The sequence below is a fragment of the Fusarium pseudograminearum genome, chromosome 2, assembly GCF_000303195.2.
Source record: "Fusarium pseudograminearum CS3096 chromosome 2, whole genome shotgun sequence".
Lineage (NCBI taxonomy): Eukaryota > Fungi > Ascomycota > Sordariomycetes > Hypocreales > Nectriaceae > Fusarium > Fusarium pseudograminearum.
Window position 1 is genome coordinate 508299 of NC_031952.1, and position 22460 is coordinate 530758.

Sequence of the window (22460 nt, forward strand, 5' to 3'; positions counted from 1 at the left end):
CCCAGCAAGCCACATATTCAGCCTCGGAGCCTACTTTTATTTGACATACACGTGCACTTGGAACTTTATAAATGCAAATTCGGGGCTATTTCCTATTATTGAAGAGCCGAGTCATCCTGATACTCTTGGCAGCGCGTAGACAAGCAACTCATGGGTTATTGGTTGTCTCAAAAGACCCTTTTCAATTTCTCCTGAGCCGTTGGCCAGCACAACAACAGAAGCTTCCCCGCTCAACCCCAGCATGCATTCGTATTCTTGCGTCACACCAGCCTTGATAAAATACACAAATGCAGGTCGGGGTAGATGATGGCCTATGATAGATCACAGCAGCCTGGTTGTTGACGTGGTGTAAGTTGTCGGAGGCCTCATTTTCCCACCCACCTTTAAATATTCGGCTCAACTCTTTCTTACCTCGAACTCATATTCTCTTCAATACCTTATACACGAGATTGAAAACTTTCCTATCTGATTAGTTTTCTTTTACATTATGAGCATGATGCTTTGTCCTCAATGCACAGCCTTCAAGGACGACTTTGAGAGTCTTGACGGAAAAGACCAAGAGGCAACCGAACGAAAACCATTACAGAACTTTGGCGCCCTCGAGAGATCAGCGTCTCTCGGTTGTACACTGTGTCAGATCATCTATCAAAATTGGAAATACAGGAGCCATTTTGAACTATACTGCCAGGATTCTGTTATCCACGTAGAAGGATATATCAGAAGACGTGGATACAGGATACATTACATCAACATCCACCATGAGGGTTCCACATCCGGCTTTTCCTTACCCAACTTCACGAACCACGAACTTAGCGATGAACAATTCAGCCAGTATCAAATTGCTTGCCGCCAGATAATCGACCCAAACACCGCTGGTGGAATTGATCGAATTGCCTCTTTGACCTCCAAATGGATCGGAACCTGTCGGCAGACACACCAAAATTGCAGATCTTACACTGCCAAAAGAGAAACAAAAGTATTGCCAACAAGACTTATCGACGTTGGCACAGATGCTATTAGTCAAGAACCAAGACTCTTTATTCCCACAAGACATCTTCGAAGTTTTGAATATATTGCTTTAAGCTATGCATGGGGTTCGAGCAGTTTCACCAAAACAACCTGGTCAAATCTCCAGACTATGATGCATCAACTGCCATGGACCGAATTGCCCAAAACAATCCAGGATGCTATTATAGTTACACGACGTCTTGGCGTTAGATATCTTTGGGTAGACGCCTTGTGTATCTTGCAAAGTGAGGGACCGGATGATATGAAGCACAAAGAAGATTGGTCATGTGAAGCAGCTAGATTCGGAAAGTATTACGAAAATGCTCTTTTAACCATATCTGCCACTGGAGCAAGCTCTTCTGATCAGGGGTTGTTTTTACCAAGGCTACTATCTGGATCTGAACCCAAGTCTCTGACATTCCGACCAGGAAGTCCATTGATGTACACTATTCGGTCCAGGGTTAATAATTGGCATTCCGAGACATTGACTGGGCCACTTTCAAAGCGGGGATGGGCCGTACAGGAACGTCTCCTATCACGAAGAGTCCTGCACTTTGCGAAAAACATGATACTATGGGAGTGTCATGATTGCCGAGCAACCGAACTTGATACGCAAGGGTTGATGCCTGGGGGCCCAGATGATGAACCTGTCCTCCACAGTGAGTTCATGACAAAGTGTCGAGATCTTTATGCCAAGGGCTCAGAGTCTGGAAGTTTCATGAATGAATGGTACCGCTTTATGTCCGCGTATACGACAAGTGACTTTACTTTTGTTTCAGACAGATTGCCGGCAGTTTCTGGTATAGCTAGTATCATCCAACAATACGCCCGAAAAAGATATGTTGCAGGGTTATGGGAGTCGGAGATACCTAAAGGTCTGGCATGGATGAGTACGGCTCCTTTGCGTTTTGATACGGGGCATCTAGTCAATCCTCAAGTCATCGGCAGTTCTGTAAAGGGAGATTCGCAGCTTATATTGCCTTCTTGGTCCTGGGCTTCTTCGCGAGGTGGAGTTGTTTACATTTCTGACAAGGACTGGACTCCATTTGTGACAGTGGAGTCCTGGAAAGTCGACTCAAAAGGGGCCGACACCTCAGGTCAGGTGCGCGGAGCAAGGCTTACACTTCGCGGTGTCCTATCTATGTTAAATCTAACTGACATTGGCTTCGTGTCGGATGTACTGGCCTCAGAAAACTTTTTATGCCGTATTGATGAGACGTATCCTCATCAATGCGAAATTGGAGTCATGGACGATGTAATAGACCCCCAAACGATGCATATATCCCATCCTTGTCTTCTTATTGGGTGTTGTATGTTTGGTGGCAAAATTAAAGGAGCAGCTCTTATCTTGAAGGAAAGTGAGAGCTATTTAGGACCTATCAAGGAGTACAGGAGAATTGGATATATGTCACTGAAGATGGAAGAGTGTTTGTCTATTTTCACTGATGAGGAAACAACTATTAGCTTAGTATAATTGATCTCTTAATTGTGGTTTAAAATGTTTTTCTCTTTAACGTATATAAGTGACAAAGAACTAGATTTACGGACTAATACAATTGGTGAATGCAGTTAATATTTTCTATCGTAACTCGTATGTTATTGTGACAGTTTAGTCTATGCCACGACCTTAAGAATTTCAGCTGCCCTCAAAACAGCCTTGGCGCTCCTCTCAACCCACTCCTCAGCCTGTATCAAGTTCCCCTGATCCAAACTATCCTGAATAGCCGGGAAGACATCCGCTCCATAACCACTGTCCAGACCCGGTGCACTAACAACGTTGTAGAACGAGAATCGTCCTGGCAAGAGACCTGCGCTCGCAAAGCCACGGCTAAACTCTCTAAACTTGGTGTTGACAACACCCAAAAGCACATTGTCGTTAAGAGCAACGGCTTGTTTGGCGAGAGTATCGATGTGCTTGCAAGCTGACTCGAAAGCGGATACTGCGTCGTCGAGAGGGCTGAGATCGACGGTGTACTCGGCGAAACGGTCTTCGAGCTTCTCTTCTAGATCTTCAAAGATGTCGCGGAGGGCGGAACCAGCGTGGGGCATATCCCAGGGGATCAAGGGGTCGTCGGCAATATGATAAGTTAGAAGAGTGACAAATTGGCCCATCGCCGCGTGGAGGTGGAAGCCCGGGTCTGCGTAGTTGGTCATCCAGTGGTGCGTGTCGTACAGACTGTGATAAGCGTAGACTGGGTCCTTGGGGCCAGGGCCACCAGCAATGTCGATCTGGAAAGAATTAGCTAATACGCCGCACTACGGGGATATGGTTATTACCGAGCTGATACCGTTATGGTAGAAAGCAGCATAGTCACTACCACTACCCATAGCCGGCAACACACCCTCGGTAGCGTTGAACCAAGCATCATATAATGTTGGCCCCGCACCGTATCCCTCAGGGAAAATGACCTTCTTCATAGTCTCAATAGCAATGGTTTGGATCTCTCCTGATCCGACAATCTCTGCCCGCGGACCAGAAACTGCTGTGTCGAGGTTGATGTAGGCGACGGTCTTTTCGATAAGTTCAGGGAGATGGTCCTCGACCCATTCCGTGCTACCCATGAGACCGAACTCTTCTGCGTCCCATGAAGCCAGAATGCTGAATACTGTTAGAACTGTGGACCGTGTTTTCGGGTCAGAGAGACTTACATTGTTCTACGAGGCTTCCAGCCCTTTTCGACAAGCTTTCCAAAAGCCTTGGCCATCTCAATAAGAAGAGATCCACCAGAGACAGCGTCAGCAGCACCGCCACCAGTCCAACCATCGCGATGGTTTCCAATAATGACATATTCATCAGGGTTAGTTCCGTTGATAGAAGCAATCACATCCCAGGCAGGTTCAAGTCTGGCGTCCATGATGTTTACAAGGTTCAACGTAGCTCCAGGTGCAGGACCGCTGTGGTATGTGACATTTGAGAAAGCACCCTTGTAGTTGGTTCGGTTGACTTGTTCAGCTGAGAGACCGTGGCCGTCAAGAGCGTGGAGAAGTTGGAGACCATCTCTAGGGCTTATGGGGATGGAGGGAATCTTTGGGCCGTAAGGGGTGATATCGCGACGGGGAGCGTCCTTGGTTGATGCGTATCCTATTGTTGAGGGATCGCCGAAAGATAGAGATCCCCAGCGTGTGCTTCCTCTTTGGATGGAAGAGGGATGGCGAGCAGGGCCATCTACAGTTGTTAGAAGAATAGGTAAGATATGATATGAGTCACGAACCTGGGTATGGGAGATAGCCGTTCGCTTCCGTGATCTCACCGTCTTCAAGGGGATCAGTGTAGAGGATAGTACCAATCATACCATGTGCCTACAATGTGTTAGCTCAGTGATTTCACTTCCTATCAACCAAACCAACCTCAGCATTCTTGATCTTGACACCACGATTCGCTCCACCATACTGGGCTAGAGCAATTTTCCCTTCAAGCTCAACACCGAGATCTTTGAGCTTCTGGTAGTCCTCTCGAGAACCACGTCTGTACACATCTTTAGCTCTAGGCCGCAGTCTGCCTTATTATACTACTTACCCAACGTAGACATATTCAGCATTGACCTTGCCACTACCAGATAGGGCGTGGTACGCTGGCTTCTCATTCGGATTATTCGTCTGGGCATCAACATCAAGAGCATCCTCAAGTCTCTGAACCTCATGCGCCGACCCATCCGCTCGGTTCAAAGTGAGAGTACTCTCAATGGGCTCCGTGTACCAAATCCAGTACTCGTCAATCCAAGATTCCCAGCCGTTCTCGATCCACTTCTGTTGTGTCCACTCCGCCTGGGATCGGTTATGGCCTGCTAGGCGGTATCCTGACGAATAGTAAAGAGACCAGTCGGAGATACTGTTGTTGTCGAATGAGTTGGCGAGCATACTCTCTGTCTCGGTGAGAACTGGTGGGAATGGTACGACGTCTCGCTTAACATGTCGACTATGAGAAGTGCGAGCATTTCTCTTTGAGCGAAGGTGAGCGAGTTCGTCCTTGTCCGGAAGACAGGCGTAGACGCACGCCGCAGCGACGAGATAAGATGCCAGAGTCCTCGACATGATGGAAGATCACAAGTGTCAAGATCCGTGACTAACCATTGTCACTTTATAGGATATATCTAGCTATTTATACAAATATACCTCTTGCAAATATCCGTCTTGGCCCGTCACTATCCACCAAGCGGGGAAGAGCAACTTACACGACATAACATCAAGAAACATGATAAGCTAGGGCTTACACCGCTTGGGACTTCTCCAAAAGAGGAATGTGAAGCTTCGAGATGCGGAGAAAAGTTCGATAAGCTTACCTTGGGTTGTCAGAAACTTTGAAGGTTACAATCATAAGAGACGAAATTATTAGGTCACCTTATGCTGCTTTAGCATAAGCTTCTTAGACGATTTATTTTTGTACCCCAAGACTTGGGAGACAGCTTTTCTGTTACCTACTGGGCTTTGTGCGTCATTGCTTGGCATCGCGTTATTTAACTCTGCTCACCTTCCAACTTGGGGAACGATCCGCGCAGCGTCGTATTTTGAGCGATGAGGAGTGACGAGAGGCGGGGTTGCTTAAGAACCTTTTGCTGGTATAACCGGTGCTTCCGTGAGGTTATCGTGTTTAAGCTTGTTTTTGGGTTTGTTTCAAGCGGGGAAGCGTTGGTTGGGTCTATACAGGACTGGATAATAACGATATTTACATAGCAGGACGATTATATGTGGACAGGGAAATTTGGAGGTTCTGAACAATTAGACTTGAATCCTGACATTAGTATCTGTTGATATAAAAGTATGGAACTCTAGTGTCTTTAGAGCTGACGATGCTAGTTTGAAGCCATGAATTTAAGCAAACGATAGGTAGTTCGTCTGACAATGACTAAAGTTTCCAGCCCGATGGAGTAGACTTTATAATATATACTACCGTCAAAGTAAAAGGGCAAATAGAAGACAGATATTTGTTATCTTGACAATGTATCGTGAGCGGGCTAAGCAGTGAGCCAGACCTTGTATCAGCCTAACACGAACTCAAAGCTAAGTTAATAACTCATAAAATCTCAAGCATACTGTAGTACTTGCGAAGAAACGCTTACTACAATGTCCTGATGTCTTCTCGGTGTGACTTCCACAGCTGTTGATTATGTATAACCAAGACGTCTTACAACAGAAACATATCTAGAGCCTGCACTATAAGCATAAAGGGACTAGTAGTAGCCTTCAACATATATCTTAGCCCATTTGACCACACCTGGATCTAAATGCGCTCCTGGTTGGGTGACCACTTGACCTGTCACTGCTACAGAGTCACGGGAACCATGCAACAACTACGAGCATGTGGGAGTAAATACATAAACAGTCACTACTAACTTGAGAGGTAGACAACGGGGTGGTGTCAATTTCATTTGTATTCATAATATCTCATTCTCATGTTTCGTTCGGATCTGTACTCAATGTCAAACCAGTGTGACAATTCTCAGACATGATACGCCCAACAAATACCAATCCTAGACATCTCGACCTGCTATGTCGAATTCATCTGGAACAAAGAGTTAGATGAGTAATGCTATGAATTGCCGATAAGCTTACCTGATCGTCTTGTTTCTGATATCGTGACTTAGCACTTTGTGCCAGTGCAAACCCACTCATCGCCATGCTTAGTGCATTTGCACCAAGCCTGTCGCTTCTCCAAGTGCTCATCCTCCATGAGGCTGCGACCACACTTTCGGCCACTGCAAATCCACTCACCAGCATACTTCTTGCAAGAGCACTGACGCTTCTCGAGCTCGCTCTCGTCTCGCTTGCTGGGACACTTGGGACCGGAGCAGAACCACTCATTGCCGACCTTCTTGCAAGAGCACTGTCGCTTCTGAAGAGCGTCCTCATCGCGCTCAATAATGGCGGTCTCGTCACGCTTGTCGTTGCACTTCTTGCCGCTGCAGATCCATTCGTCGCCGACCTTCTTGCAGGTGCACTGGCGCTTCTCGAGGGCGGTCTCGTCGCGCTTGTCGTAGCACTTGGGACCGGAGCAGAGCCACTCATCGCCGACTTTCTTGCATGAGCATTGGCGGCGCTCGAGTTCGCCTTCGGTGGAGGGGTTGGCCATGGCAAAGGCCGAGAGGAAGGCAATAGCAAGGGGAGCGAATCTCATTTTGGCGGTTGGATATGAGGATGGAAGTAGGTGTTGTCTTTGAGATGTGTCTGTGTCTGGCTGTCGAGAAAGGTTGTTGAATACAGGAGAAATGACTTGCTTTTATAGACGAATCTCGTCTATCAAACTGAGTATATCTACAAACCGCCACTCACCACTTGATAGCACCAGCAAAAGATCCCAAACATCAAACCCTTGGACTCAGCTTGTAACCATTTCGGAAGTCGGTCCAGTGATAAGTAGGCACTTTTGCACTGTCTCAACATGGGGGCGGTTCCTTCAAGACCTGCAGGCTAAGCCCAAAGTAGAAGGTGAAGCCATCACCCCTCAATACATGTGTAGCATTACCGTGTTCTTGGAGCCTGTCATTAGTTGATCAGCGTCGTATCGGATACAACAAATCCTGAAATGGATTGATCGAGACTAAGCCCACCGATCTTGGTCTGCGAGTCGAGTAGTGGAATTTATGTTTGCCAAGAGAATCCTTCAACCGAAATAGAATACGCCGGTTGATGCTAAACGAAAATCGACTACATAAGTTCTGCTGACAGATTTCTTAATATGGTCTTATGATGCGAATCGAGAAGGTCACACTCAACTGACAGGACCACTTGACAGGATCTCCTGGCTGTCATTGTTTGCGGGGGAAACTGATGCAGATAAGTTGAAGGTATCGTGTAACACAAGTCAATTATCTTATCTCAATGTGACCAACGTGAGAATAGAGTGGTCTTTGCGTTACCGAATAATTGGTGCTATAATCTAAATATTACGCTTATTTTTAGTGGCAAAAAGAGCCTCATGCTTGGCCGAAGATTGCCGAGATCCATGTCCCTATATAACTATTGAACTGATGTTATCCGTATCTTATCTAAACGCGATCCATATCGAATAGCTTCCTTCTCTGGCTAGACGATTCGATCGGGATTCGAATACTACCATATGTCTATCTTCAACAAATAGAGTCGTCAGTGGCGATTGACGCTAATGGGCCTGTCGATGTGGAACGGACCGTCGGGTCAACATGAGTGTGAGGGAATGCGAGGATCAAAGGGTCGAGGCTTGTCGCGGCTTTTTTACATAACTGTCTGGTGGCAAGGGAAACACTATAATTATAATCCAACTGGTATTTGAAGAAGGTAAAACGGTCCTCAGGGTATTGGAAATATTGGTCACTGGAAACATGAGAGACGAAAAAAGTAGAACATCTTATGCCGTTTAGGTAGACCAGGCCCTTTGGCTATTTATTTTTGAACACCAAGGCTTAGGAGGTTAACATGCGTAACACCCACAAGGCAGTATTTTTTTCGGTATATTTGTAAATCAATGTCAACGCGTTTCAGTCATAATCTTATCACGCGATGTGAAGGCGTTGTGTGAAGACATTATTTGCATTAAAACAAACAACCTCAAGTCTAAGTATGATAAAGGTTATCACATTCCACCTCATTACTTTAGAAACGTTGCTTCGCTTTTCGTGGCGTTGCTTTGGTGTAGGGTATCTCCTCCCACCATGGAAGAAGACTGGCCTCACCCACTAGCACGAACCGGTGGCAGTGACAAATTATGGTTCTTAATAATAATATCCCACAAAGGCGACAGTTCTCCATGCGGTAGTTTGTCATCCTCCTTGATGCGTCGAATGTCATGAAAGAAACCATCGTCCTGCGTGCTCATGTTCCTTGGTATCGTTTCCATATCAGGAAAGTTAAAGAATGCCACGATGGAAACCTTGACAGTGTCCCCACTGATATCAACGTCGTGGAAAGTCGGTAAAAACTCGTTGGCCCAACGGTAGAGCGTTGAGCCACCCATCATGATGGTGCCCTTGTGACCGGGAAAGCGGACTGTACCGTCTAGGTCATAGACACGTAGCCCTGGACCGTTTGTGATAAGGGCAGAAAGTAGGTTGCCGTCTGGGTGAAGCCCAATGCCACCTGGAGCACCAGCATGAGGCGTATACTTAATAGCCCTGTAACGAACAGTGCATCGCTGAACAAGCTCTGGGTCGATACCGACTGCCATACTGGTCTCAACCAAAGCACTGTCCAACACCGATTTTAGACAGTGCATGGAGTCGCCAATTCTTGGGTCATGTAAGGCTTGAAGACCAGTCAGACCATCTTTCAGGTCGCCATCGAACTTGGCGATATCCGACTCAGAGTCCAGGAATGGATGGCCGATACCATGACTGGCAAACCAGCACGACTTTCGCCATACAACCTTTTTATCTGTTCCCTCATACGAGAGGGAGTGGTCAAGATCGGTTAAGTAGGACCCAAGGTCCTGCATGGCTTGCTCGATGCGAGTGTCCTCTTGCGGCGACCACCCGACTACATGCTCTTTGCCAGCCCTGAAGGCCTTTTGTATTTCAGCGAAATTCTCAGCTATGATGAATTGTAAGCGTGGTATTTAATCAGCAAGATTGGTTACATACCATCTTTCACAGACTTGTTTGAGATCGGCTCGTCCAGACGAACGTGATGGTTCGGGGTAGTGGAAATTAGGTTTGAGACGGACATGATGATTAATTTTGAGATTGACAAAGAGAAGAATATGGTTGATGCAATGAATCGATAGACCATCCGGCCATCGAACCTTGTTTATGTAGATATCCAACCTCTCTCCCTCACATACGTGTTTTGTCTAGCTGCATGTCTCAATATTCGTATCCCTTCGATCAGATCAACGTCACACAGTGACGATCTCAGAAACACTAATTACGCCACACCTGAACCTTGGCAGCCGGGATCGGCCGTTACCATAGTAGCGGTACCACATCCCGTCTCTACCGCGCCTCCGAAATCTCACTAACTACCGTGTCGATGCTGTCCATGGACAAGGATCGTATGTGCACATCCTTGCTTAGAAACAACTTAGCTAGCGTTGGACAGTGTGTCTCCATTCCTGTAGCTAGTTGTTCCTTGGACAGTGGTTGTTCGTTGTCTGACATTCCGTATTGCAAAAGCCAGACCTGCTTGTCTGAGTTTGGCGGAGTTAGCACCGAGTCCGCGGGAGTAACCAAGGGGCCGCGTAAACTTACCGCTTCTGAGACTCATCTCCCATTCCCATCGGTGGATATCGTCCATATTTGAGAATCGGTCCCAATCTCCAGGTGCTGCAAGGATGATAATTTGGGATACTGTGAGAAAGGTCTGGCCTATCCTTTTGGTGACTTCTTTCGGTTTTGTGCTTCGAGTAATTTGATGCTGGTCGAGCCATATTCGACGGCTCCTCTTTTCAATCATTTCGGCCACCAAACGTGCCATGACTCTGCCTCGTTCGTAAAGGTCTGGCGATAACCATCGGTAGAATATGATGTAGTCGTATTCATATGTTTCTTTGACTTTGACGACTTTTCCTCTGTCAGTTGGTTCGTCGCGGAATACATGGGGTTGGGACTAACTGGGATAATATTTCATAGACGGGATATGGGCCTCCACGGCCAAAGCTGACTTGACGCTCAACATTTTGACGGTTGTGAGGTTTCTCGCTAATTTTGAGAGTAGGAAGTGTGCTACAGTGAACGTGCTTCCGAAGCATAAATAGAGATTTTAACACCAAGAATACGCTTTCGCTCGCAACCGTCTTGTGGGTTCTTAGCTTCTTTCTTATACCCAAGTATCCTGCAACCCTTGCCTCACTGAGTCCAAAGTCACTAAAGGGCATCTGAATGTGTGTAATGCGGCAAACTACCCAGGTAAAGTCTCCGAGAATGTAGATGCGTTCCGTACCTAGCTCCACAAAGCTTGAATCGGTCCAGCATTGCAGATCCAAGGGAACACGGCATTTTCTAGCTACGTGACATCATTCCAACCTCTGATCTCCCTCGCTATGACCCTCACTAGCGGTCAAGGTTTGTAATACCCTGTACGCTGCCAATGTCTCAGTTGCACACGATCACATTCTGTTTCCAGCTTTTTGTCTAACTTGCGGACGCTAGAGACGCCTCTTTCAGCTACGAGGGATAGATTCTACCCTTGAATGCAGCTCTTTTCCAGATCGGTGAGAGTCCGTGCGGTGGATCGTCACTGAGCACTTGTGAATTGACTTTCAACGCCAGTCCAATGGGGATCTGAAAGCTAGACGGGCTTTGCCGCCACTTGTTGGTTACAGGTAATGATCGACAAATCTACCCGGGTGGCTGGCTGATAGTCTGATCGATCTAGTGTAGCCCCGGCACTTGCCAATAGGATGACTTCCGCTTCAGTTCTGGTACGCGAGCTGTCTGGCCAAACATGATGGTGCTACCTACTTTGCATGTCAACATAGTTGCAGTCATCGCACTACTCACAGTAAACATGATAGCTAATAAGATCAATAATAATAGTCTGACGTGCAACAAAAACATTGGCCTCCAAGTTCTAGGGCGTCTGATCTGAGTAGCATTAACTGGTCTACAGAATTTCGTCTCCTACGTTTCTGGCAGCTATATATTCTAATTCCCAAAGGATACCATAGGGTACACCGCTACATCTTGTCATTAAGACATCACAAGAGTATCGATGAACAGTCGAATAACTGTCCGGGTGCGATTAAAGATGCATATAGGTAAATGAGTTATACGCTATTTGAAAGTCTCGCTTTTCAAGACATCTTTATAATAAAGGCTGCGCAAGAAGCTCTGATAGTACGTTTCTAGTAGCCAATGAGCCGAGCATGGCATCGTAGTTGATGGGTTAAGAAGAAAGTCTTCGTTGCTAATGATTACTATTTCATGAGTTATCATGTTCATAGTAGAGTTTGTCCAGAAATGATCAATATTGATAACAATCAACTTCATTTTCTTCATTTTTCTTCTTAATATTTCCAGACCTATAAAGATAACGCACTGATTGCTTGCCGCAAGATGTCTACGGCATCATCTTTGAAGACTATACAGTACATACCTCCCGCGTGTTCTGAAATAACGTGGTGGTGCCCAATAGCCACTGGGTACGGTGGGAAATTAAAATCTTGAATACGAAACCGTTGAGGTAGCCATATCAGCGGCCTCTCATGAAAGGTTATCCAGTCGAAATCAGTAGTATAACCGTACTTCTCAACGCTTGGGATGATGACAGGCAGCTCGTGAGCGACTTGTCCATCTATCGTCGGAATCTGACTTTCGACAGTTTCTGATTTGTTGGCTAGCTTGTCCAAGATACGGTCGAAATACAAAATTCCCTTGTTTGTCCATAAGGCCGAGCCGTCAATGAAGGAGAAGTTTGATGCATCGATATCAATCACAGCATAATGGACGCCTGCTTCCGCATCTGAAAGACGTAATTGATGATATCGAGAGGTACCACTTCCATAGATATGTGACACCAGCCACTTGCCATTGGGTGACAGGGTCAAAGGTCTACTAGTATTGTGATCGTCCGGGAAATCCATCTGGGAGAGCTGTTGGCCAGTTTTGATGTTATAGCGGACAAACAAGGGAGTGGCTTCTTTTTTAACCCCCATCGGGTGATGAGAACACCATAGAACCCCTATCCAAGTTTCAGTGAAGACTGGTCTAAGAGCAGGCCTTGCTAGCTCGTAAGGAGAGTCGATGCAGCGATGAAACTGTGTGGTGTGGACATTCCACAGGAGTAACTTAGATTCTATGCCCACAGCCAACCATTGATCTCCATCACTTACATTATGGGACATTACGATATGAGGGATGTAGTCATGAACTTGAATCCTGGATCGTAATGAGTCTCTTTTCAGATCCCAAATATTGATTGATGATAAGCCTTCTTCTGGTGACCAATCGCTGTAGGCAAATAATTGACCATCGGGTGATAATGCCATACAGCGTACCTCGCCATTAACAGTGTTTCGTATGTCCAACGTGGTAATGACCTCTGTAATTGGATTCTCAATTTGAATCGTCGTGTCGTTGTGGGAAGCGATCGTAACCCCATCATCTAGGATGCAAGACTCTCTCTTTTTCGGCCGATCAGCCAAAATGGTTTGCACGTCAAACAGCCATGCATTCCACTCTGAATGAACTGCGATTTTATCATTGCCATAAGAAACTTGAATTCTCTCGATATTGTCAGAGGTATTTTCGAAGTCAAAGCGATGTAGTACAATTCCCTGCTCGCGATCCACCAGGAACATTTCGTTGAAAGATGATATAACCATCCAGACTTCGCCATGAGAGTAGCCAAGACAAGCAACATCGTACTCAACAGGAAACCACTCTTTGCATTTTGTAGTGGGAAAGTCCCAAAGGAATACGCCCTTATTCCAAGGTGAGACCATGACGAAGTTGGTGTTTGTGACGAAGCTTGCCCGATATATCTCTCGAGTTGCCTTCTCGTCTCCATAATAGCTTTCATTGCAGCTATCAGCATAAGAAGAACCCTCAGGAAAAAAGCCTAGGAACTTATATTGCACACCTGTTTGTAGGTCGAAAACAGCCATGGCATGTGTATAAGGTTTGAAGCATAATAATAAATCGCAATTGGAAGAATATGACAAGTAACAGGATAATGGGCCTATAAACTCTGGTTCCAAAGTCCATGATTGGCACAATTCCCCTTCACGAGCATACAGGTCCAAGTTATCTTCATAACACACCGCCAGCCACAGGCTATTAGACGCAATTTCCATGGCTTGAACCTCTGTGTTATTGAACTTGACAGTCCAAAGGGTATTTCCTGAGTTGAGCTCGCAAACCTCGAGTACGTTCTGCGTGGTAATGAAGGCTAACAATTGAAGGTCTGGCGAAGGCGTCAACAACTTCGCATGATTGTACCTCAACTCTTTATGCATGGAGCCATCGTTGACATTCCACGTCAACAACTGAGAGTCAGACGTTGTCATGACCAACATGTCCCCCATGGCAGAGAAGACCATAGTGCGAATCTTGCTTTCCCGCGATGTCTCAAAAACACCCAAGACTGGGCTCCAATTTTCATCTGCTTTTGGACATTTTTTGACGAAGTTTGGTGTGCATTGCTTGAACAGATTGCGAATGAGGCTTTTCTGTGGGCTAAAAAGCAAACCGGAGGTGTAAATCTGCAGTGGGTGGGTTTCAATCACTGGCCCAAAAAGGAGGAAGAATCGAAGCTCATCCTCTATGAGCTCTGAAAGACCTGGCTGGGATAGGACATACTGGCGAAGAACGATTAGAAAGAACCTTTCAACTGTTTTAGGTGATAAACATACCGCTGGTAAACTTTTCAGAGAGAACAAGGCTTTCCCTGCAACAGGTGCATTGCGGGATAGACTAAGTGCTTCTAGCCAGAACAGAAACTTAGTGCAAAAGAATCTATACACGGTCTCGGCAGAGGACATTTGTAATACGGCCTCATCCTTGTCAGAGAGTTGATATGCCTGTCCTAAATGATCAACCCAGAATACAAGTGCATACACTAGGCCGTCGATAGGATCAGGCTCAGGGCGGTTGTGGATAGCTTCATCCAGAGAGACTCCAGGATATACCAAGCCATACATGTCCTTTCTTAGAACAGCAAGAACATCAATAGATCTTTGAAACAGTGCATAATGTTGTTGTGCAAGGCCGGACTGGAAAAGCAATTGGCTTGACTCTTTCTCCAAAAAGTCCTTAGCCGACTGATGGACAAACACCACCGTCGTACCTCGTGTAGTCAGAAACGAACCACATTCCCCTATAAAGTCAAGGAGTCGTTTGTCATCCAAGTTCAGCCGCGCCATGGCTTTCAGTTCAGATAGGTTGAGTGGGCGGAAAACAGTTGAGATCACAGCCAGAAGTTTGATATAAATCTCGCAACTACCAGAGTTGCGGATTTGGTGCATCATTCTAGCGTAAAGCTCTTTCAGATCCTGGGGTATTTGCGACAATTGGTCGATGATCTCCCAAGCTGGGCATCTCTGTAGACGTTGACATACCAATCCAACCCACAAGAATGTGCCATGAGCATTCTCTGTAAGATGCATCTTGATATCTTGTTCCTCATTTTTGGTGAGCTCCTTTTTCTTAGTCAGAATGTCGGTGCGGTGGTTGATAAAGTGTCTAACAGCTTGGGACACCGATGCTTGATTGAGTTCTAAGGAAATCGCGAGTTTTGATGACGACTTTGCCAGACCCTCTGCTACCTCGCGGCGGTTACGGCTACTGACAATCCACTTGATGCGTGAAACTGTATCACAGATTATGCGAAGAAGAAACTCAAGATCTTCAAGGCATTCATCCAGTGCATCCACGATCATGTATGTCTCACCAAGAGCTGTGTCAGCTACTATGGTGCGAAACAAGGTTTCTATTGCGACTCGTGAGTCCCAATGTATATTGGCTTGTAAATGACACAATAGATGGGGTTGTTGATCAACAAGAAGGTAGATTAGCCCCCTTAGCACGGCAGTTGAGCTGTTGAGCTCGGAGTTTGTAGCTTGGCAGAAGAAGAAAGACAGTGAAATCGGGCTGTCCTCGTTCCCGAGCCTTGTGGAGGGCCGAAGCTCGTCTATAATGCCACAGAGAAGCATCGTCTTTCCTTTTCCAGGATCGCCTCTGATCCAAAGAAGTCGACATTCGCCAGTTCCTTGTCGCCACGCGAGAAACTCTGGGTTCTCAAGAATCCAGATGTAGGCTTCTTTCAGCAAGTCATTGTTTGTTTGTTCGATATTGGTCTTATCATGGCGTGGATCGGTGGAACGAAGTGCTTGCAAAAGCTTCTTTTTCTCATCCTGGTCGCGCTCGCTGTTGTAGATATAGGTTGTATTGTTGCCGACCTGTACCTTAGAGCTACCGTCTGCATCCAAAGACTCCACAATATTAGAAATATTAATCCCCATCGTGGCCGTATAGATCTTCGATGGCGACTACAATCTATTGAAATGGAAGAAAGAGAATACGACAGGGAAAAGGTACACAACTCAATTCAGAGTTGGGCTTTGGTCAGCTGAGGGGTGCCCTTGTGAGATGACAAGGGTTGGCTAGCACCGGTGATTGTATTGTGGGTGATTCGTCCTGCTGCAAGGCAGCTGCAAGCCAATTGGGTGTCCCTGCTATAATTGGTCATGTCTTTGTTCCCTCTTGTCCCCTCTTAATGCTGACTAACATTAATCACAGCCCTCTATATACAGGTTGGTTGGTAGCTAGCCTCAAATCCAAGCCACACAGCCCAACAAGGAGTTGGGCTCCAAGAGATTCTGCTTAGCCATTCCCTATTAACTGTTATGCCTGCATGTCAATGCCTTCCAAGTCCCTCAACTATTTGTCAAACACTGCACGTCAACTTGAACCATTTTAATAACTATGGCCGAGGTCTTTGGTGCGGTTGCCGGTGCTATTAGCATCGCTGCCCTTTTCAACAATTGCATTGACTGTTTCGACTACATCCAGATTGCCCGACATTTCGGCGACGATTTCTCCAAGTACCAGCTTAGACTCGATGTCGCGAAGTGTCGGCTGTCGAGATGGGGTGCAGCCGTCAATGTCAACGACGACCCACGATTCTGTAATAATGCTTCAAAGGATCAAACAACGACGTTGGCCGAGACTCTGCTGGGAGAGATAGTGGCAAGGTTCGAATCAGCACAAAAGTCTTCACTGTTATATAAGACGGTATCTCGAGACCCAGAATTGGAAATTTGTTCTGAAGCAGATCTCGGCGCAGTCCCCCAGCGCCTGCACACTCACTTCCGGACACTCACCATGCAGCGACAGAATCGCGTTGGGCTGACCAAGAAAGCATACTGGGCAATCTACGACAAGAATAAGATGGGAAGATTGATTGACGACATCTTCGACTTCATTAATGACTTGGAGAAAGTTTTCCCTGCTACCCCTCAGGCTACCAGTCGATTGGTCGAGATGGATATTGAGGAAGTCAATGACCAACAGGGATTGAAGATGATCCAAGGTGCGGCTAAAGACTTGGATCCTATCTTGGCAGATACGACTGAAAGCAAACTTCAAGAAATCACTGGCCAGAACACTGCTGGGTACATCAGTGGGAAGGGAAGGACTAATATTGGCCATACATTTGTAAACGATTCATTTGTACAATCGAAGGGGTTTTGCGACAACACATTCAACCACGTCGATGAGATCAATTTGGATGAGACTGCACGAGTAAACATTGGGAATACGTATGGTGGCAAGGGCTTCTGGGACTGATAGAACATGCACTCAAGACAGACAAGGCTGTGACAGTTACGATTGTCTATGGCATTTCGGCGCTTTCCCTCTTTCTGTACAGCCTTGATTTCGAAGTGCAAGAATCGTTGTTTGTTGGTTCCGCTGTTCGAGCTGTCTTGTCTAATGAACTACGACATGTTTTCTGACATCAGATTATCCTTCCTTTGTGGCTGGGTCTGGGTCGTCGCAGAATTCGAGACCTCCCTTGAACAAGGACTTCATCGGCTGAAAGGATCTACACCGAGGTGGGTTGAAACGATGTTGCACGTTTTTCAGCTCCCCGCTTCTGAGCCTTGGCGTCTTGTCATTTTACAATTGACAATTACAAGGCGTGACAGGGGTTGTCACAAGCCCAGTAGCCGAGCTAACATTATTGATACGCCTCGTCTGACATGCCGATACTTGATTGCCCTGTGTCAGAAGGTGGGTGGTCGAGTAGCGGGAGTTCATAGCGAGATACGAGATAACTTCTTGGATTCATGCATATAGCACAACACAGTGAGATCTGCTTTCCTCCCACCATCAACTGAGCTTATGCACAAATACCTACCCCTCAATTGCTATGAACAACACCGCTAATTTCGCATTTGCTGGGAACACTGTTATTGTCAATTTCCTTCGATCTATTGGTCATGGTCGTTCTAGCATAAGCTTGGAGTCTGTCCAGTCAGACAGGCTTTCTGATGTGCGTAGCTGGTAGCAGAAAGGTTGGCCTTCTTAGTCTAAGGTTGTGGAAACAAGTAGTCTAAGGGTAGTCTAAGTAGCATAAGGTAACCTACTGATCTTGTCTCTTTTACTTGTAACGATCAATTTTGTTGACACTCTGAGGTGACCATTTACCAAGAGGAGGTATTGGAAGTTTTGTCCCGATTTCACTGCTCTTTTCTTGTTCAGTCATAGCCCTCGCTTGTCACGCGACAGTAGCATTAGGATTGAGCACTATCAATTGAAGTTGATATGGAGGCGAATTAATTGAAGCTTTAAGTTGAAGGAAGCAATGCAGACTGGGGGGACATGCATAATGATATGCGCACGTGATATGTCTCGTGATACCCCTCACGTCCAACAATTGGCAGGCTGGTATGGCTAACCTTTCTGCTACCCGCTAGCCCCCGATCTCTTGCTGACAATACCGTAGGACCCTGTGCCTCTACCAGTTACCATGCTTGGCTTGGACATTCACAAGTAGCGAATAAATCAAGCTTCTAGATCACGGTCTCTAGAAAGTTAGAACGTATGTTCTTTACAACTAGGATACTAACCTAAGTCTTCCCCATAACCGACTCTCAGTTGCCAGAGTTGAACAAGACCATGGACACGGACCCGTCGACAAAACCCACCTAGCAATTTGACAAGGACAAGGATGGTCGTGTCTTGACTAAGTCCGGTGACTTATTCCCGGAACTCTTACCCTAGATGTAAGTTGTTTTGACAATACACGACGTGTGGACAATCACGTTCTTCAGGGGCAAGTAGATTGATGGATGGAGGCCATAAATACAATGAAAGGGACTAAAGTAAAATATCATAGGTCTTGTATCAGATGTATTTCACAATTGAACACTTTCTATTTGTCTTTCCAATTCATTTCCAGTGATTCACGTCACCTTGTTGAATGAAACCGACAAGTCTTAGTGACGAGTGAGTCTTAGTGGTAGGTATGATCATCAAATATATAAGGCAACTTTCTCATTGAAACGACAAACATAGTATTCAATACATGAGAAGGATCTAAATCCTCGAAGACTCGCCTACAATACTTTGTGTGCTCTATATTTAGAAGTTTACACAAATTACACAGAACTTGCACAAGGTGCATAATTACAGCCACGATGCCTGTCTCATCTATCTCTTATCTTATCCGATAGGGAGCAGACAAATTTCTTATTATCCCGGGAATAAGCAAACTCTCATGCAATATCCACAGCTGTGTCCATACCTTGTTCTGATTTCTAGCCTCCTCTGGGTTTCTAGTCAGTTCCTAAGGTATAAAGTAAAATAAAAAGACTAACAGTAATCTTTATTATTAACTAAAAGATTTTGTTTGCACTCAAGCACTGAAGTTCCTGCTTAATTGGCCATATCACATTCTTCAGAAACCCTGTCCTTGTGTCTGCACCGTCAAGTCCTGCTGATCTACCAGCTGGGATCCAGTCCAAAGACAAGCATGCCTGGATAGCTTTCGTCGAACCAGAACTATCCATCTTATTGACAATCCTATCAGCAACTATCTGTAAAGTTGCCGTGTTCGAATTGGATCGTTCCTTGGCCGTCTTCCATTTCTCAATTGCTCTCTCATTAAATATCTCTATTAGTAAAACTCCCAGAGCTAGGATGCTCGGGTTGGCGTGGTAAGCCATACTCCCTGCAAGGAATTGACCTGACCCTGGGACGTTGAGACGGGCGGAGAGGAATGGTGTCTTGAGATCTGGTTCATCTTCGGTCTTGAAAAAGAAGTAGATATCGTCTTTCACCCATCCAGGTTGCAGCCAGTCGCTACCATGGTATAGAAGGAGAGACTCTGCAAAGATGAGGGCAAGTCTTCGTTTCTCTATGGGGTCGAGCTTCGTCGGTCCTTCGAGTAGCTCCCCCAAAGAGATAGGTGGGGACAGTTCAAAGAAGCGCAATCGCCGGGGCTTGCATTGAAGGCGTCTCATGAGATCATGGCCCTGTGAAGCCTCCAGTATGAACGCAATGCTGAAACCATCAAGGTCCGGAGAGAAAGCGTCGCAAAGTGTATCCAAGGTCTTCAGATTATTTTGACTACTTATACTGGAGAGATGTGTTAGAATGAGACCCAGTAGCGAGGAATTGATCAGACTTTCCTTTGGGATGTTATCACCACATTTCCTTCTTGCCATTTAGCCTCTGTAGATGGACAGCTGGAAAAGTCCTTGGAAAATAAAAAGTCAACATCCAATGTTGGACATAAATCAATGCTTTCATATCTTTCTCTCAGACAGAGCTTAACATCGTGATTCTCTTGACAAGGACAGCGCGAACAATGGTTCTGGAAGACAGGGTACAGGCTAGCAATGAGACATTGCAGATCAACTGACGAAGGCGTGTTGTAATCTTGATTTTCCTTTTGTTGAACGTATTGGCCAGCGTTGTTGTTTCTGCTAGATTCATGATCTTGACCAGTGACGTCTCTCAAATGCTCAACATACTCTTTGAGTCTCGTAAGGCATTCTGTGCGTTTCTTCTCATGTTTGAAGAATGAGAATCTGCTGGCGAAAGAGCTCTTAGTTATCCGTGAGTCTCTTGCGTTTGCGAAAGTTTTTAGTTTCTCAAACATGACTTGTGATTTCTGTCATTACGACTAGGTGAGAAGCAATACCCGCATATATGAGGAGAGAACTGACCTGATCTTTCTGGTATATCCGATTGGTTTCATCCTTGACCAGTTGACCCAATAAAAACAGGACCTTCTTGCATATTACAGTGAATATGCGAAACCTCTCATCCGAACGGAAGTACCCCTTTAGTGCAACTTCGAACTTTGGGTCGTTGTACCAGACTGAGATCAACTGGATGGTGTTGGTACTGGCAGAAATGACATCTCGAACCCTCTGCATAACTTCTTCGACATAAAACAACTGTATATAAAAGTCCAGGTAGAAGCTCTCCAGGCGTTCTTCCCACCTACTCTTGATAACTATGTTGAAAATGGTTTCAACACCGTCCGAATAGGCTTTGGCAACCTCGATAAACAGGGGAAGAATAGCCAAGGCAAGGCCGGCACATTCGATGCCGGTAATCATTGCCACTTGTTGGAAGAAGCTGTCCAAACGACATAGAACAGCCGCTTTTAAGCATTCAATGTCTTGATTCAGATAAATAGTGACCTGAAAAATCACCCAAAGGTGGATGAGTGACAGAGTAAGGACATAAAATCAGTCTTACCACAGCATCTCCTCGACCTTCAGAATAAGAGGGGTAATGGAAAAAGTCTGTTCGAGACTTCCGGTCGAATATTGGTCCTGTACCGAGCCAATTGGCATTGGAATGGCTTCTTTTCAGTGAAGATCTGGTTGGAGTCTTACGTATGTGGCTGAGATATGAGAGAAAAGATGCAAGTTTGAGCTATCAACCCCGCCTTCCTTACAATATCTATCACTCCCCAAGATTTACAACGTATTGCTTCTCTTGCCTCCGACCATTGCTGTTGTGTCTTCTATCGCTACGGGCGTCAACTATCTTGGCTTTTTGGTCGCAAAAATGTCTCACCAAATAGTCGTCACCTCAACCATCAGTGGCGCAATACTGCTGTGTGCCAATGCGTTTTCAGATGTTCTCTTGCGCGCTGTATCTGGCCAAAAGGTGCCGGATCTTGCCATGCTCAAAGAACATCATGCACGCTTCAATATATGGGCCGAAGACCTAAGTGTATCACCTGAAAGCAACGCGTCACCCGAGGATCACCCTCATCACGCTCCAGATGCAAAGAACGTGATAGGTAAACTTTTGCAACAATTGAAAACCAACTTGGAAGCTATTTTGTCTCATAATCACGACTCGCAAATTCCAGAAAAGCCTGAAGAAACGAATGATGAGGATGAATATTCTTCAGATTCATCTCTAGGGATACATGAAGATGACGACATGGAAGGCGAACTGGAGCTAGCGACAGAGAGCCATTTCGCTACGAACAAACATACCCAATGCATTGGAGAAATAATTTCTCATTTATACAGATTTACCTCTATCGTCAAAGAGCAACATGTCGATGCCGAAGACCAAAGGATAAACCAATGGGTTTTGGGAGAAGGCCAGAAGCTAGAACACCAGCTGGAGGGGCTCGAGTTATATATATCATACTCGTTGGACAGCGACTTTCCTACACTGCAACCCTTTCTCAGAGATCGCTTGATAAAGACCGTTATAGAAAGGAGAAAGCGACTTCTTTATCGATAAGATTGCTCTGTAAAGCTAGACAGTTACATGCGATGCTTATCGAACTTGAAGGAAGAAGAACTAGCATCTGGGTATGATAGGTATAGTTTCTAAGAGATAAACTAGTCTATATTAGGTTTATATTAGCAGATATATAAGGCATTATTACTAAGCAGTTATAAAGTATTATATCTCTTAATAGTAAATAGAGTAGGTTAGGTATATTTAGGTAAAAAAGTCTTATTAATAGTTAATAAGCTAAATTCTACCTAAAGCTAAAGAGGTTCTATATATATTAATCTATAGTATAAGGCAATAGGTATTATCTTATATCTATTATAG

The 22460-nt window shown here is 45.5% G+C and overlaps 7 protein-coding genes across 7 annotated transcripts, besides 1 other annotated feature; 2 read left to right on the forward strand and 5 right to left on the reverse strand.

Annotated features, from left to right (window-relative positions):
• Positions 1-2622: 2622 nt before the first annotated feature.
• Positions 2623-5040, reverse strand: FPSE_05463 (uncharacterized protein; the record flags this gene model as incomplete). Its single annotated transcript, XM_009258581.1, has 6 exons — positions 2623-3237; positions 3286-3607; positions 3658-4174; positions 4221-4308; positions 4357-4474; positions 4526-5040. 6 exons carry the CDS (start codon positions 5038-5040, stop codon positions 2623-2625), a joined length of 2175 nt encoding a protein of 724 aa, XP_009256856.1.
• A 1546-nt stretch (positions 5041-6586) lies between these two features.
• Positions 6587-7120, reverse strand: FPSE_05464 (uncharacterized protein; the record flags this gene model as incomplete). The annotated part of the gene is made up of 1 exon (XM_009258582.1): positions 6587-7120. One exon carries the CDS (start codon positions 7118-7120, stop codon positions 6587-6589), a length of 534 nt encoding a protein of 177 aa, XP_009256857.1.
• A 1530-nt stretch (positions 7121-8650) lies between these two features.
• Positions 8651-9642, reverse strand: FPSE_05465 (uncharacterized protein; the record flags this gene model as incomplete). The annotated part of the gene is made up of 2 exons (XM_009258583.1): positions 8651-9507; positions 9558-9642. The coding sequence occupies 2 exons, from the start codon at positions 9640-9642 to the stop codon at positions 8651-8653; spliced, it is 942 nt and encodes a 313-aa protein (XP_009256858.1).
• Positions 9643-11285: 1643 nt separating this feature from the next.
• FPSE_05466 (uncharacterized protein) lies at positions 11286-15874 on the reverse strand (the record flags this gene model as incomplete). The annotated part of the gene is made up of 7 exons (XM_009258584.1): positions 11286-11371; positions 11415-11428; positions 11755-11830; positions 12010-12505; positions 12746-13439; positions 13650-14212; positions 14267-15874. 7 exons carry the CDS (start codon positions 15872-15874, stop codon positions 11286-11288), a joined length of 3537 nt encoding a protein of 1178 aa, XP_009256859.1.
• Positions 15875-16337: 463 nt separating this feature from the next.
• Positions 16338-17201, forward strand: HETS (the record flags this gene model as incomplete). The annotated part of the gene is made up of 1 exon (XM_009258585.1): positions 16338-17201. The coding sequence occupies one exon, from the start codon at positions 16338-16340 to the stop codon at positions 17199-17201; it is 864 nt and encodes a 287-aa protein (XP_009256860.1).
• Positions 17202-19252: 2051 nt separating this feature from the next.
• Positions 19253-20986, reverse strand: FPSE_05468 (uncharacterized protein; the record flags this gene model as incomplete). Its single annotated transcript, XM_009258586.1, has 3 exons — positions 19253-19994; positions 20282-20532; positions 20588-20986. The coding sequence occupies 3 exons, from the start codon at positions 20984-20986 to the stop codon at positions 19253-19255; spliced, it is 1392 nt and encodes a 463-aa protein (XP_009256861.1).
• A 457-nt stretch (positions 20987-21443) lies between these two features.
• FPSE_05469 (uncharacterized protein) lies at positions 21444-22139 on the forward strand (the record flags this gene model as incomplete). Its single annotated transcript, XM_009258587.1, has 1 exon — positions 21444-22139. The coding sequence occupies one exon, from the start codon at positions 21444-21446 to the stop codon at positions 22137-22139; it is 696 nt and encodes a 231-aa protein (XP_009256862.1).
• A 95-nt stretch (positions 22140-22234) lies between these two features.
• Positions 22235-22416: a mobile genetic element.
• Positions 22417-22460: the final 44 nt, after the last annotated feature.